We start from the raw sequence: 14,864 nt of genomic DNA on the forward strand, positions 1-14,864 counted from the left end.
CATATGATTCCACCTATGTGAGGTAGATCAAAGTATAAAGAGATGGTCTCTGTTATTTTTGTATCTTCCAAATGATTACGTATTATCTTAATCATTGGTAAGAAGAATATACTATTAAATAAGAAAGATTTGCCCAATCATAATGAGCACCCCCCTCCCAAGGACCCAGAATGTGATCTCTAAATACCATTTCCCACTAAAAGGAACAAGGACTTTTTGGAGAAAGAGCAAGATCAGACAATATATAAAGAGAAGCCTGCATCATCTTTTTATGTCAGGAAGCAAAGAAACTATAATAATCCTGGCATTGTGTCAAAACAACTAGGGCACCACCTTGAAGGATCCTGTAGAGCAAAATGGTGGATCATGTACAGAGCCTGGTGCAGCTAGAGAATCTGTGCAAACAGCCGTATGAAACCACAGATACAACCACTCCACTCCAGGCAGAGAAAGGCTTGGCTGAATTCACCAACAGCCCTGATTTCCTAAACAAGTGTGAGCTACTCCTCAAAAGAGGGAGTTGATCATATTCCCAGTTATTGGCAGGTATAAGCCTCACAAAGCTTGTATCACGCAGAAACAATCCTCCACCAGTGGAACAACAAAATAGATTTTGGAACTATGTGCTCAACTACCTTCCCTCTCGGCCAAAGTTGGCTACTTCAGTGACACAAGCAATTATCTTACCTAATAATAGACAAACATGTAAACTGACCATCCCTCCGCTACGCTCACCAGCCAATCAGGAGAGTATGCAAATTAACCCAACAAAGATGGCGGTTAATTTGCATACATAGGCACAAAGCAGTGGAGCGAAGACTGAAGGCCCTGGCTGGAGTGAGCCTGGGTCCTGGGTGCTGGAGGAAAACTGGTGCTGGCAGCCAGGGGAAGAGAAGGCCTATTGCATGAATCTCTTCATGCAACGGGGCCTCTAGTCTATAATAATAAAAGGGTAAAATGCTAATTAGACCGGCCGTCCTCTGGACATCATTCCGGATGTCCTCCCTGATGAAGCCAGGGCCAGAGGGAAGCCAGCACGGGTCCTGGGTGCCTGCTGGCGGCTGGAGGAGGGAAGCAGCCCAGGTACCGGGTGTCTGCCAGCAGACAGGAGGGAAGCCCAGGTCCCAGATGCCAGAGGGAAGCCGGTGCTGGCAGCCAGGGGAAGGAAGGCCTATTCATGCACGAATTTTCATGCACCGGGCCTGTAGTCTATATATATAAAAGACTAAGCAACTATCCGACTGTTCGACCATTTGCCCAGTAGCTATGACGTGCAATGACCACCAGGGAGCAGACACTCTGACCAGTAGAGGAGGGAGCCCGATTCCTCACAGAATCAGCCATGGGTAAGGTTGCTGCTGGGGAACTGTGGGCCCCGAATCTGCTTCACCTGCACCCTAGACCCATCATGGGATGTCAGAGGCCTAATGCACAAATGCATGCACCAGTGGGGTCCCTCAGCATGGCTTGTGCCCTCTCGCAATCTGGGACCCCTCAGGATATCAGAGAGCCGGTTTTAGCCCAACCCCCACAGGCCAGGCTGAGGGACTCCACCTCTAGTCTGTGGGGAGCCAATATAGGATTAAGCCTTGGACTGACCTGTTGGCAAAGTCACAAACAAGTCCCAGCTTAGAGGGCACAGTCCTCTTAGCATAATTAGGCTTGACCTCATAACGCTCCCCAAATCTTATCTGGGAAGCTAATGGACTGAGGGAAGTGCAGAAAGTGGCCAAAACAAGTGAAACTCACAAGAACAGTGTAACTATGGAAACCACTACCTTGTTTACCTCTGACTATAAAATAAAGGCTCAGTTTGCCTCGGGATCTCTCTCTGTGGCCTCAGCCAGGCACAGGAAGATCCACGGAGACCAAAGAGAGCTAGAGAGTTCTGAACACTGTCTCTGCGTAAAACATTCTTCGCCGACTCCGTCCACACCTTTGAGAACCCCTGGACCACTGGGCCTGGACCCTGGCACCCCAATATTTCCAAATTATCTCGTCTTTTCTCTTTCATTTGTGTGCGGCTCCTCTTCCAGATCCTGAACCCTGAACCACGCAGGACGTGGAGGGAAGCATTTACAACATCTGGCGCCCGATGGGAAATCTGGAAGTGAAGGCTTCGCCTAGAGTAAAAAAACGAAGTTTCACCATAAAGGTGGGGAAGAATTCACCGTAAAGGTGGGAGATATTTCACCGCACACAAAGCCCACGATCAGCTCCAGACAACAGAGACTTGGCTGACAGCAGCTACCCTATATCTAAATCCAGCCTAACACCAGGAATGCTCAGGGCCTTCTCAAGGATGCAAAATAATCCTTTCCATTAATATTTACAGTGTAAACTAAGATTGTTGTTAGAGTATTAAATTTGACAGTAACGAGTTTAATTGAAATACATACTATTAACCAAAATTTTCATTTCATGGTAAAATTGCTTAACATGCAATGAACCTAAAGCAGTCGTATTTTTGTGCAAAAAAAATTAAAAATTTAAAGGTATCTAGACTACATTATAAAAATTTTTCCAGGGCTGTTGGCGGCATTGTGGTTAAGCTCGTGTGTGGCAGAGTGTCGGCGGCGGCTGCAGTGAAAGAGTTTGGCGCGATGTCTCACACCATTTTGCTGGTACAGCCTACCAAGAGACCAGAAGGCAGAACTTACGCTGATTATGAATCAGTGAATGAGTGCATGGAAGGCGTTTGTAAAATGTATGAAGAACATCTGAAGAGAATGAATCCCAACAGCCCCTCTATCACATATGATATCAGCCAGCTGTTTGATTTTATTGATGATCTGGTGGACTACAGCTGTCTTGTTTACCGAGCTGATACCCAGACTTACCAGCCTTATAACAAAGATTGGATTAAAGAGAAGATCTACATGCTCCTTCGTCGACAGGCCCAACAGGCCGGGAAATAGTTGTGTTGGAAGCATTTGGGGGTTGGGGGTGGGCTTGGAACACAGGTGTGTACAGCTGTCTGTAGTGAAGTTTTGTATTATAGTAATCCTGTTTCCATTTTGGTACACTCTAGCCAGGATTGAATGTGTTAGATGATATGTGAGGATCTTGTTCAATCTGAACTCCCATCACCCCCTTTTTTCTTTTTTACTTAAACATTGTTATGATGACTTAACTAAGAAGTTTTTCTGGATGGCGGCATAGGTAAACACCGGAGTTAGCTGCCTCGAACAACCACTTCACAAATACAACTAAAAGACGGAACGGACATTGCCCAGAACCAGAGGAAGACTGGCTGAGGGGAAAATCTTCAACTAGAAGGAAAGAGAACAGCATACAAGACTCAGAGGAGGCGCAGTGCGGAAAATACAAAGGTGCAGAGGTACGCGCTGAGCGGGCTGGTAGCTGAGGGCGCGGTTGTTGTTTTCAATTGGGAGGGAGGCTCAGATTCTGAGCTCCAGTTCTGGGCGAGTCTCTAGGGACCCAGACTCAAACAGGAGAAGCGGGACTGTCTGGCATCGGTCGGAACGCGAGGGCAGCTTTCTCTCCAAGGTTTGCAGTGGTTGCTGGGACTCTGAGAGGCAGAGCCTCTGGGGACGGGACTGAGAGCAGCCATAACTGCTCCCTCCACCCGCTCTGTTGATCCAGTGCGACCCGCCCCGCCCAAGCCCTGCCCAGAGCCATTTGCCAGATAGCCTCAGGCAAAGGCTAGATTAGCACCTCCCTAGAAGACAGAAGTTTTCCCACTGCAGACACAGCTGATTCTCACAGCTAGTTGGCCTGGAGGTCAAATCCCCCTAGTATTAACTACAACAATCAAGGCTTAACTACAACAAGACTGCACACAAAGACCACTAGGGGGTGCACCAAGAAAGCATAAAAAATGCGGAGACAAAGAAACAGGACAAAACTGTCAATGGAGGATATTGAGTTCAGAACCACACTTTTAAGGTCTCTCAAGAACTGTCTAGAAGCCGCCGATAAAGTTATTGAGATCCTCAAGAAATCTAATGAGACCCTCGATGTTGTGATAAAGAACCAACTAGAGCTCTAGCGCTTTCACGTTAATAGCGGGCCGCGGCTGCTGAGTGGGACGCCAACAACCGCTGCCTGCACCGGGGAAGTCTCCCTGCCTCTCCCCGCTTTCCGCTCGCCACCAGTCCTCGCCAGCATGTACGTGGTGCCGCCCAATTGCTCGCAAACCGGCTGGCCGCGGGGGATCAACCAGTTCGGCAACAAGTACATCCAGCAGACCAAGCCCCTCACCTTGGAGCGCACCATCAACCTGTACCCTCTTACCAATTATACTTTTGGTACAAAAGAGCCCCTATATGAGAAGGACAGCTCTGTTGCAGCCAGATTTCAACGCATGAGGGAGGAATTTGATAAAATTGGAATGAGGAGGACTGTAGAAGGGGTTCTGATTGTACATGAGCACCGACTACCCCATGTGCTACTGCTACAGCTGGGAACAACTTTCTTCAAACTACCGGGTGGTGAACTTAACCCAGGAGAAGACGAAGCTGAAGGACTAAAACGCTTAATGACAGAGATACGAGGTCGTCAAGATGGAGTCCTGCAAGACTGGGTCATTGATGACTGCATTAGTAACTGGTGGAGACCAAATTTGAACCTCCTCAGTATCCATATATTCCTGCACATATTACAAAACCGAAGGAACATAAGAAGTTGTTTTTGGTTCAACTTCAAGAGAAAGCCTTGTTCGCAGTCCCTAAAAATTACAAGCTGGTAGCCGCACTGTTGTTTGAATTGTATGACAACGCACGCGGATATGGACCCATCATTTCTAGTCTCCCTCAGCTTCTGAGCAGGTTCAATTTTATATACAACTGAATTTCTGCACAGTGGAGAAGTAAAAGAAGCCGTCTCTGTGAGCACAGCTCTGCACAGTCGAGAAAAAACATGGTAGAAGAAGTTTTTTGTTTTATCTCTTTCCCACCCTCTAAATTGCCACCTGCTTCCTATTGTTTGAATAGTAACATTGATATGAAGAACCTAGATAGCGGTGTAAACATATGTGATAATGTTTAATTTGCTTTTGTTTCTACTCATACGTTTTTGTACATTAAAAAAAGTGGACTTCAAAAAAAAAAAAAGAAACAAATAGAAATTAAGCATACATGGACTGAAATAACGAATATTATACAGACTCCCAACAGCAGACCAGAGGACCGCAAGAATTAAGGCAAAGATTTGAAATGCGAAGAAGCAAAAAACACCCAACCAGAAGAGCAAAATGAAAAAAGAATCCGAAAATACGAAGATAGTGTAAGGAGACTCTGGGACAACTTCAAGCGTACCAACATCAGAATTATAGGGGTGCCAGAAGATGAGAGAGAGCAAGATATTGAAAACCTATTTGAAGAAATAATGACAGAAAACTTCCCCTATCTGGTGAAAGAAATAGACTTACAAGTCCAGGAAGCGCAGAGAACCCCAAACAAAAGGAATCCAAAGAGGACCACACCAAGACACATCATAATTAAAATGCCAAGAGCAAAAGACAAAGAGAGAATCTTAAAAGCAGCAAGAGAAAGAAACCCAGTTACCTACAAGGGGATACCCATACGACTGTCAGCTGATTTCTCAACAGAAACTTTGCAGGCCAGAAGGGAGTGGCAAAAAATATTCAAAGTGATGAATACCAAGAACCTACAACCAAGATTACTTTATCCAGCAAAGCTATCATTCAGAATTGAAGGCCAGATAAAGAGCTTCACAGATAAGGAAAAGCTAAAGGAGTTCATCACCACCAAACCAGGATTATATGAAATGCTGAAAGGTATCCTTTAAGAAGAGGAAGAAGAAAAAGGTAAAGATACTAATTATGAACAACAAATATGCATCTATCAACAAGTGAATCTAAGAATCAAGTAAATAAATAATCTGATGAACAGAATGAACTGGTGATTATAATAGAATCAGGGACATAGAAAGGGAATGTACTGACTATTCTTGGTGGGGAAAGGGATGTGGGAGATGCGGGAAGAGACTGGACAAAAATTGTGCACCTAGGGACGAGGACAGTGGGGGGGTAAGGGCAGAGGGTGGGGTAGGAACTGGGTGGAGGGGAGCTATGGGGGGGAAAAAAGAGGAACAAATATAATAATCTGAACAATAAAGATTTACTAAAAAAAAAAAAAGAAGTTTTTCTTTGTCAGTTAATGTTGATTCCAATCCTTCATATCTGCTTTATAACATTCACTGTACTAACCCTTCTTCAAGTTGGGGTGGAGGGTAGTGACAGTTTAATTATGTGCTAAGATAAAGTCTTAGTGGAAAACAAATGAATGTTCTTTAGTTAAAAAATAAAAATTTTTCCAAAAGCCTCCTAATAATTAAATCAAAAAAGGGGGAATAGTAGAAAAATACCATGTAAGGAAAAATATCATGTAACTAATTTACATCTAGAAAAAATTTGTTTTCCATTTGTAATGCTAACAGCAAGACACCCATGAAAAACATACATGGTGTCAAAATAAGCCAAAGGAAAATCATTTGGGCAAATATAAAAAGGATCCCAAGTAAAATTTCCTTTATTAACTTTTGGTCGAGAATATGTTTGTATATTTTCAGAAAACAACTCCAAGACCATGTGGATTCCTGCAACAGAGAGGAATTATCAGGAATGCTCTAACCATGAAGAGGAAAAACAATCCAGAGATGGAAGACGCTGAGGACGCTTTGCCATGCTAGCAGTCAGCAGCTGTGCATCGCTGCAGGTTGCCCAGGATCAAACCAGAGAAGGTCGGATCTGCATTGCCACCATTTGTCCACCATCCAGAACTGAAATATCATTGCTGACATGTACACATAAGGAACTGTCGGACATTGAAACTTGGACTCAGAACTGTTGGACATTGAAATTGGGACTTAAACATTTTTTGTTCTTGATGCTTAAGTTTTACTCTCATTATGGTAGCTTTTTGTTCTTGATGCTTGGGTTTAACTTTCATTATAGTAGCTTAATAATAAAAAGAAGGGTGAGATGTGAGGAGCCAATATAGGCTTAAGCCTCGGACTGACCTGTTGGCAAAGTCACAAACAAGTCCCAGCTTAGAGGGCACAGTCCTCTTAGCATAATTAGGCTTGACCTTATAACGCTCCCCAGATCTTATCTGGGAAGCGAATGGACTGAGGGAAGTGCAGAAAGTGGCCAAAACAAGTGAAACTCACAAGAACTGTGTAACTATGGTAACCACTACCTTGTTTACCTCTGACTATAAAATAAAGGCTCAGTTTGCCTCGGGATCTCTCTCTGTGGCCTCAGCCAGGCACAGGAAGATCCACGGAGACCAAAGAGAGCTAGAGAGTTCTGAACACTGTCTATGTGTAAAACATTCTTCGCTGACTCCGTCCACACCTTTGGGAACCCCTGGACCACTGGGCCTGGACCCCGGCACCCCAATATTTCCAAATTATCTCTTGTCTCTTCTCTTTCATTTGTGAGCGGCTCCTCTTCCAGATCCTGAACCCTGAACCACACGGGACGTGGAGGGAAGCATTTACAACATTAGTCTATATATATAAAAGGCTAAGCAACCAGTCAACCAGCTAGTATGCGCACTGACCATTAGGGGGAAGACGCTCCACACAGGAGCTGCCGAGCGACAGCATCTTTGCAGAGTGCCCTCTCGCACTCTGAGACCCCTCAGGGATGTCAGGCTGCCAGTTTTGGCCCTCCACAGGCCAGGCCAAGGGACCAAATTCACTCTGCAGATGCCCTTCGAGCCACAGCACCACCCCAGGTGCAGCTGGCCAGGGGGAACCACCGGAGGTTGGCTCCAGGGCGTGTCTGGCCCATCTCGCCCAGTCCTGCCCCTCCGTCCACCTTCTAATTAACTTCCTTTTAATCTGCACAAATCCATGCACCAGGGCACTACTTCAGTTATATTTCAGAATCAAAAAACTGGGCTAGTTTGCCTGTCAGAAGGACTATGTCTTCAGAAATGTAATCACAGACGTCACAAGGTTTTTACAGGATAATGTTGAATACTGCATCATTGGCGTCACAATTTGATCTCAGCTAGCTGATGAAATTAATCAAGCAGACACCACCCATTATTTAACCAAGCACAGAAAAATAGCCTCTTCTTTCTGAGATTCATCATTATTTGATATCTTCACACTTTCCTGCAATTTACTAAAAACAGGCTTCAGGAAAGAATCTAAACTTGAATGATGAAAGTCAGCATAGTTTGCTCATGCAACTGCTCAAACTCACTCATAACTGCCTACACTCTGATTTCATTGGCGCATCTACTGATGAGTCCTCAGATGACCTGTGCACAGTACATATTCCCACCATCTGGAGGATCAGAATTCTGAGATTCTTCAACTTTGCAGCTGTTTTTTTTAACTTGTATCATTCCATTCCTCCTTCATTTTCACCTCTGAGGTTATCCTGCTTAGTGCAGATCACCTAAGTTTGAAGATGCCTGTTAAACAATGCAAACAGGACTAAGTTTCTCTCTTGTCTTATTGATGGTGTGAAAGGAATACTGGAAAATCCACAGAGTTTATCAGACCCATACAATTGCCATTTTTGCAGATAACTGGCCCAACTGAAAAGTAACTATCAACTAGGAGAATTAGTAAAGGTGTAAAACTATCCTGAGGTCATCCGAGTGATAGCTAACTTCACAGTGACCAGTCTATAGCACTGGGAATTTGCCCCAAATAGTGTACACTATCTCTTGAACCTACAGCAGCGGCCAGCAGCCTCTGTGCCATACGTGAAAACCACAGAGCCCCACATGCTAGAAACTTATACTCCTGGAGTCACCAAAGGCTCTTTTGAATCTGTGCACATCATACTGAGATGCACTGAAAGAGCCCTGGAAAATACAGGTCTGCTCTAGCGGAAGTTAAACCAACTGTCAACAATTGGGCGTTATGAATACAAGAAGACACATACGCTCCTTGTGCAGCTGTTTGACCAGTAGGCCCAGTCCTATCAGGAGCTGCTGCAGAGTACCACCGCAAGCCCAATGGGTATTGCAGTGCAGGAGGAAAGGCTGACATTGCTGGTTTACATCACTGGTGCAGTGATTGGTGGCTGGGTCTCTTTTGACACCACTGAAGGAGCAAGACGCTATGCATGAGCATCTATTGGTTGCTCCAGCTGATGAACCTAACAGATTCTCATTTGGCTCAGGCGGGAAAGGAGAAGCCAGAACTGGCCATGCTGAGATTTTTGAACAGTTTCGTAAGATTTACGTTGTGAAACCAGATTAAAAAATTCTCTAAGCTGGGAGAACCAAGATGGCGGCATAGGTTAACGGCGGAGTTTGCTGCCTTGAACAACTACTTCAAAAGTGAAACTAAAAGACGGAATGGACATCACCCAGAACCACAGAAACGCTGGCTGAGTGGAAGTCCTACAACTAGGAGGAAAGAGAAACGCATACGGACACTCAGAGGCGGCGCAGTGCTGAAGTCAAATTCTGAGGAGCGGAGAGCGCGGAGCGGGCTGGCGGCGGAGGGCGCGGTTGGCGTTTTCAATCCGGAGGGAGTTGCAGACTCTGAGCTCCAGATACGGGCGAGACTTTAGGGACCCAGACTCAAACGGGAGAAGCGGGACTGTCTGGCTTCGGTCAGAGCGAGTGCAGCTTTCTCTCCAAGGTTTGCAGCGGTCGCTGGGACTCAGAGACGCAGAGCCCCTGAGGACAGGACTGAGAGCCGCCATAACTGCTCTCTCCGGCCCACCCTGTTGATCCTGTGCCCTGCACAGAGGCATTTGCCGGATAGCCTCAGGCAAAGGCTAGATTAGCACCTCCCTAGAGGACAGAAGTTCTCTCACTGCAGACACAGCTGATTCTCACAGCCACTTGGCCTGGAGGTCAAACCCTCCCTGGTATTAGCTACAACAATCAAGGCTTAACTACAAGACTGCGCACAAAGACCACTAGGGGGTGCACCAAGAAAGCATAACAAAATGCGGAGACAAAGAAACAGGACAAAATTGTCAATGGAAGATATAGAGTTCAGAACCACACTTTTAAGGTCTCTCAAGAACTGTTTAGAAGCCGCCGATAAACTTAATGAGATCTACAAGAAAACTAATGAGACCCTCGATGTTATGATAAAGAACCAACTAGAAATTAAGCATACACGGACTGAAATAACGAATATTATACAGACTCCCGACAGCAGACCAGAGGAGCACAAGAATCAAGTCAATGACTTGAAATGCGAGGAAGCAAAAAACACCCAACCCGAGGGGCGGAATGAAAAAAGAATCCAAAAATGCGAGGATAGTGTAAGGAGCCTCTGGGACAGCTTCAAGCGTACCAACATCAGAATTATAGGGGTGCCAGAAGATGAGAGAGAGCAAGATATTGAAAACCTATTTGAAGAAATAATGACAGAAAACTTCCCCCACCTGGTGAAAGAAATGGACTTACAGGTCCAAGAAGCGCGGAGAACCCCAAACAAAAGGAATCCAAAGAGGACCACACCAAGACACATCATAATTAAAATGCCAAGAGCAAAAGATAAAGAGAGAATCTTAAAAACAGCAAGAGAAAGAAACTCAGTTACCTACAAGGGAATACCCATACGACTGTCAGCTGATTTCTCAACAGAAACTTTGCAGGCCAGAAGGGAGTGGCAAGAAATATTCAAAGTGATGAATACCAAGAACATACAACCAAGATTACTTTATCCAGCAAAGCTATCATTCAGAATTGAAGGTCAGATAAAGAGCTTCACAGATAAGGAAAAGCTAAAGGAGTTCATCACCACCAAACCAGGATTATATGAAATGCTGAAAGGTATCCTTTAAGAAGAGGAAGAGGAAGAAAAAGGTAAAGATACAAATTATGAACAACAAATATGCATCTATCAACAAGTGAATCTAAGAATCAAGTGAATAAATAATCTGATGAACAAAATGAACTGGTGATTATAATAGAATCAGGGACATAGAAAGGGAATGGACTGACTATTCTTGGGGGGAAAAGGGGTGTGGGAGATGCGGGAAGAGCCTGGACAAAAATCATGCACCTATGGATGAGGACAGAGGGTGGGGAGTGAGGGGAGAGGGTAGGGCAGGAACTGGGAGGAGGGGAGTTATGGGGGGGAAAAAAGAGGAACAAATGTAATAATCTGAACAATAAAGATTTAATTTAAAAAAAAAGAATCAACACATTTATAAACTTAATCAAAATATATTCTTAGAAAAAATATAAATGACCATAACTGTCTCAGGAAAATATAGAGAATCTAAAGAAACCTGTAAAAAAAAAAAAAAATTCTCTAAGCTGTACTGCCGACTCTTGGAAGTTCTGGTTTGAATGATGAGAACAAGGACCTAAGCAGCATCATAGAAAAAAAGTTCACCAACCTACAGTACTGGGGCCGTTGTGAACCAATCACCTGTAAGATGCTACAGCGTCCCAATGACCTCTCCATTGGATACAGTACAGTAAGGAAACTAGTGAAGCTTAGTAAACAAGCACATGAGCAAGCACTTTCCATTTTTGGGTATTAACAATCAGTCCAACCTGACAGACATGCAGTGCCAGACCACCTTCTGAACAGCCTTAGGGCATCTCCTCATGGTGGATTAAGGAGAGGATGAAGATCAGTATGAATAAATGATGCTGCCACTCACAGCACCATTTGAGGCTGTGGCCCAGATGTTTAGGACAAATAGTTTCAATGAACAAGAGGCAAAGCAAACTCTAGTTGGCCTGGTAAGAGTCCTGAGAGGGATAGCTTTCACCTTCAATGCCAAGACCAGCTTCACGATGCTGTTTTAATGGATATACTCATCCTATTTGCCAATTCTCCAGTCGGCATTTGAGCTATGGCACCGTGATCCAGCCTGTACCACATCTGTGCTCAAGCTGATGGCTGAATTCATCCATAATAAATCCAAGCAACTCCCATTTGATGTCTCTTTCCCCAGTGGCATCTTACACTTCAGAGAAACTAGCAAGATGATAACAATGTATGGCAATCACATGCTGACACTAGGAGAGTTCTAAAAAGATAACGCTATACACTGGAGCTTAAGGGCATCCCCATCTGCGTCTCCATGCTGAAGGCTACTCAGTGGGAACAATGTCAACTTTGGGATCTTCTATCTCTATGGAGACAATGCCCTAGACAACGCTCTCCAGACCTTCATCAAGCTACTCCTCTCTATTGCCTAAAGTGTTCTCCTGAATTACCCTAAGCTCAGTCAGTCTTACTATTCACTACTGGAAGGCCTGACACAGGACCACAACTTTATTGCAAGCCTGGAACCTCATACAATCATGTATATTCTCTCTTCCATATCTGAAGGACTAACTGTACTTGACACCATGGTATGTCCGTGGTCGGCAAACTGCGGCTTGCGAGCCACATGCGGCTTTTTGGGCCCTTGAGTGTGGCTCTTTCACAAAATACCACGTGCAGGCGCACGTACAATGCGATTGTAACTTCGCGGCCGATGCACAGAAGTCGGTTTTCGGCCTGGGCGAGTCTATTTTGAAGAAGTACTATTGATATTTGGCTCTGCTGACTAATGAGTTTGCCGACCACTAGGATATGTCATTGCATCTAAGGTAGGAAACAGGATATTGATTTGTTTCATTTTAGTGGCACTTGGATTATTGGGATCTGGTTTACAATGAATGAGCAAGTCCCTTTCAAAAGGAGGTTCTCCATCTTCATTTCTGAATATGACAGCAATCTCGGTTACACGGGGAGAATTATATCTACCTGGGTCACTGTTACGATCCTATTTAATTGCCATCGTTACTTCTGTGGGAGCAATACCTTTTGCTGCTGCTTCAGATTGGGCTTCCTTTTCTAGCTCATGTAGAATCTTGTACGATTTTGTTAATTCATTGATTTCATGCACGAGGTTGTTGATGTTGATCATGAGTCTTTCTTTCTGGGCATCCCTGGTTTTCTGGCATTGCTAATCTTTTCCTTGTAAGCTTCAGCTGTATCCAAAATATAGAGTTGAGCAAACTTCTGAGAAACACCATCCAAAGGATGTAAAGTTGCAGTACGGTGATAAACTTGTCCGTGTATTCTAAAACAGTATGGCCCATATCCTGATGGCGATGCAATATTTGCACCCATGGAAGCAAAACAACTATTTATGGAACGAATATTTTCCATGAAATTTTTACTGTCAGAATCTTCATTTGTCATTAATCTTTTTACATATGCTGGGTAATCTGGAAAATGTGTATCATTTGGACAGACTTTCCCTTTGCTACAACATCGAGTAAATTTCCCGTCGGGTGGTTTTTCATCAGAGAAATTTAGTGATAGGCAAAATTCACATCAAACAGTCATTCCACCACGACTATGTTCAAGAATTGCATCCTCATGTACTCCATTTTTGCTGAGAAGGCAGTTCCTACCAGTATTGATGACTATTCTCTAGACATACTCTGTCGTCACCACCACCACCTTTCAACTTCAAAGAAACATTGGTCTTTAGACATTTTCTGTTGATAACGCCGGTATTTTTTGGCCCCAGAGTGACGTTTCTCCAGTAGCTAGTGTTCAGATACATTCTGTTGCGGGCCCCGCCTCCTTTCAAGATCATACGAACGCTGCTCGGCAGACGTATTCTGTCAACAACGCCGGCTTCTTTCAGCTGCAGAGCTACGTTGTTTCAGCGGTTGTTCTTCAGACATAGTCCCACCTCTCTACTGTCACGGTCTGAGATGCAGGTGAATGAGGGTCTTGGCTGTCAGGCAGCTGAGAACTGTCTGACCAAAGGCTGATTCTGACTGATTCTGAGGGAATGGAACTTCCTCCTCCCTGCTGTCAGTTTCCACAGCTGTGATCAGGAAGCTGGGGTGACCGAGGGAACAGTGCCCTCCAATCCCACCCTCTCTCTCCCTCTGCTCTATGTCCAGCAGTCTCCTACTCTGCCAAGTCCTCCAAACCTCCCTCTCTCCGCTCGCTCCTTTCCCATTCTACTCTCCGCCGCAAGGTCCCGGGAGCCCGCGGGCACGCCTAGGCACAGGTGGCCACCCCAATGGTATGCACAGGCTGCTGGACCACATCATGACATAACCTCTGCAAGCAGCTGTTGCATAGCAACACAAAGACGACAATGCCCCTGCACCGGGAGAGTGACCGTTTTCTGCATATTCTGCAGCAACATGCAGAGATGATCCAGCAGATGCTATCAACGGTGCTGAGCATCATCATCTTTGAAGACTGCAGGAACCAGTGGTCTATGTACCACTCCCTCCTTGGCTTAATACTTCCTAATGAAAAGTATGTTTCTGACCTAAGGAACAGCATTGGAACAGCCTGACTCCAGAGAAGCAGCAGGCTATGCGGCTGTGTTTCGAAAACCTGATGGAAGCCAAAGAGCAAAATCTTCTAACGAAAAACAGAATCATCCAGATCTGTCAGCTTCCCATCAAGAAGTCATCACTTTGATGAAGAATTGCACTGATGGTGTGAATAGCAATAATATGAAGAGAAGACACCTCCTTGGACTCTGCCTGTACAGAGCAGCATCCCTTTGGTCTGGCTCATGGGGGCAAACAATTACAAGGGAGAGGCCTGGCTGATCCTGGTTCCCTCCTCCAGAGGTGTGAAGAAAATGGCAAAGGTCAACTAGCTGTTTCCCCAGGGAATGGGGGTATGAGTGCACTCACTAGTGCACAGAGCACTGCTGGTTCTTGGGGGATGGGGTGGGAAGGGTGGTGTGAGGAGCTAGAGACACAAATATGTGAGACTCCTCAAGCTCCGTCTCCTGAGGCCACCCAAAGGGGAAGAAGCCCGTGTCCTGCCATAACCTGCCTTGTAAAAACATGTACGTTTTTTCATAACATTTTGAGCAAGGTTTACATTAACTCAAGTTTCAGAGCAATGGTATGAAACTGGAACTCAATTACAAGGAAAAAACCTGG

General features: G+C 44.9%; 1 protein-coding gene and 2 pseudogenes across 1 annotated transcript; all 3 read left to right on the plus strand.

Annotated features, from left to right (window-relative positions):
* The first annotated feature begins 356 nt into the window (after positions 1-356).
* Positions 357-14,572, plus strand: LOC118654590 (annotated as a pseudogene).
* Positions 2,548-3,101, plus strand: LOC118654592 (enhancer of rudimentary homolog). The gene has a single exon (XM_036305979.1). It carries the CDS (start codon positions 2,604-2,606, stop codon positions 2,916-2,918), a length of 315 nt encoding a protein of 104 aa, XP_036161872.1. The 5' UTR covers positions 2,548-2,603; the 3' UTR covers positions 2,919-3,101.
* On the plus strand, positions 3,991-4,960 carry LOC118654591 (annotated as a pseudogene).
* Positions 14,573-14,864: the final 292 nt, after the last annotated feature.

The sequence above is a fragment of the Myotis myotis genome, unplaced genomic scaffold (assembly GCF_014108235.1).
Source record: "Myotis myotis isolate mMyoMyo1 unplaced genomic scaffold, mMyoMyo1.p scaffold_m19_p_4, whole genome shotgun sequence".
NCBI classification, from domain to species: domain Eukaryota; kingdom Metazoa; phylum Chordata; class Mammalia; order Chiroptera; family Vespertilionidae; genus Myotis; species Myotis myotis.

Coding starts and splice junctions, on each gene's coding strand:
- LOC118654592 (XM_036305979.1), top strand. CDS start 2,604: ATGTCTCACACCATTTTGCTGGTACAGCCTACCAAGAGACCAGAAGGC.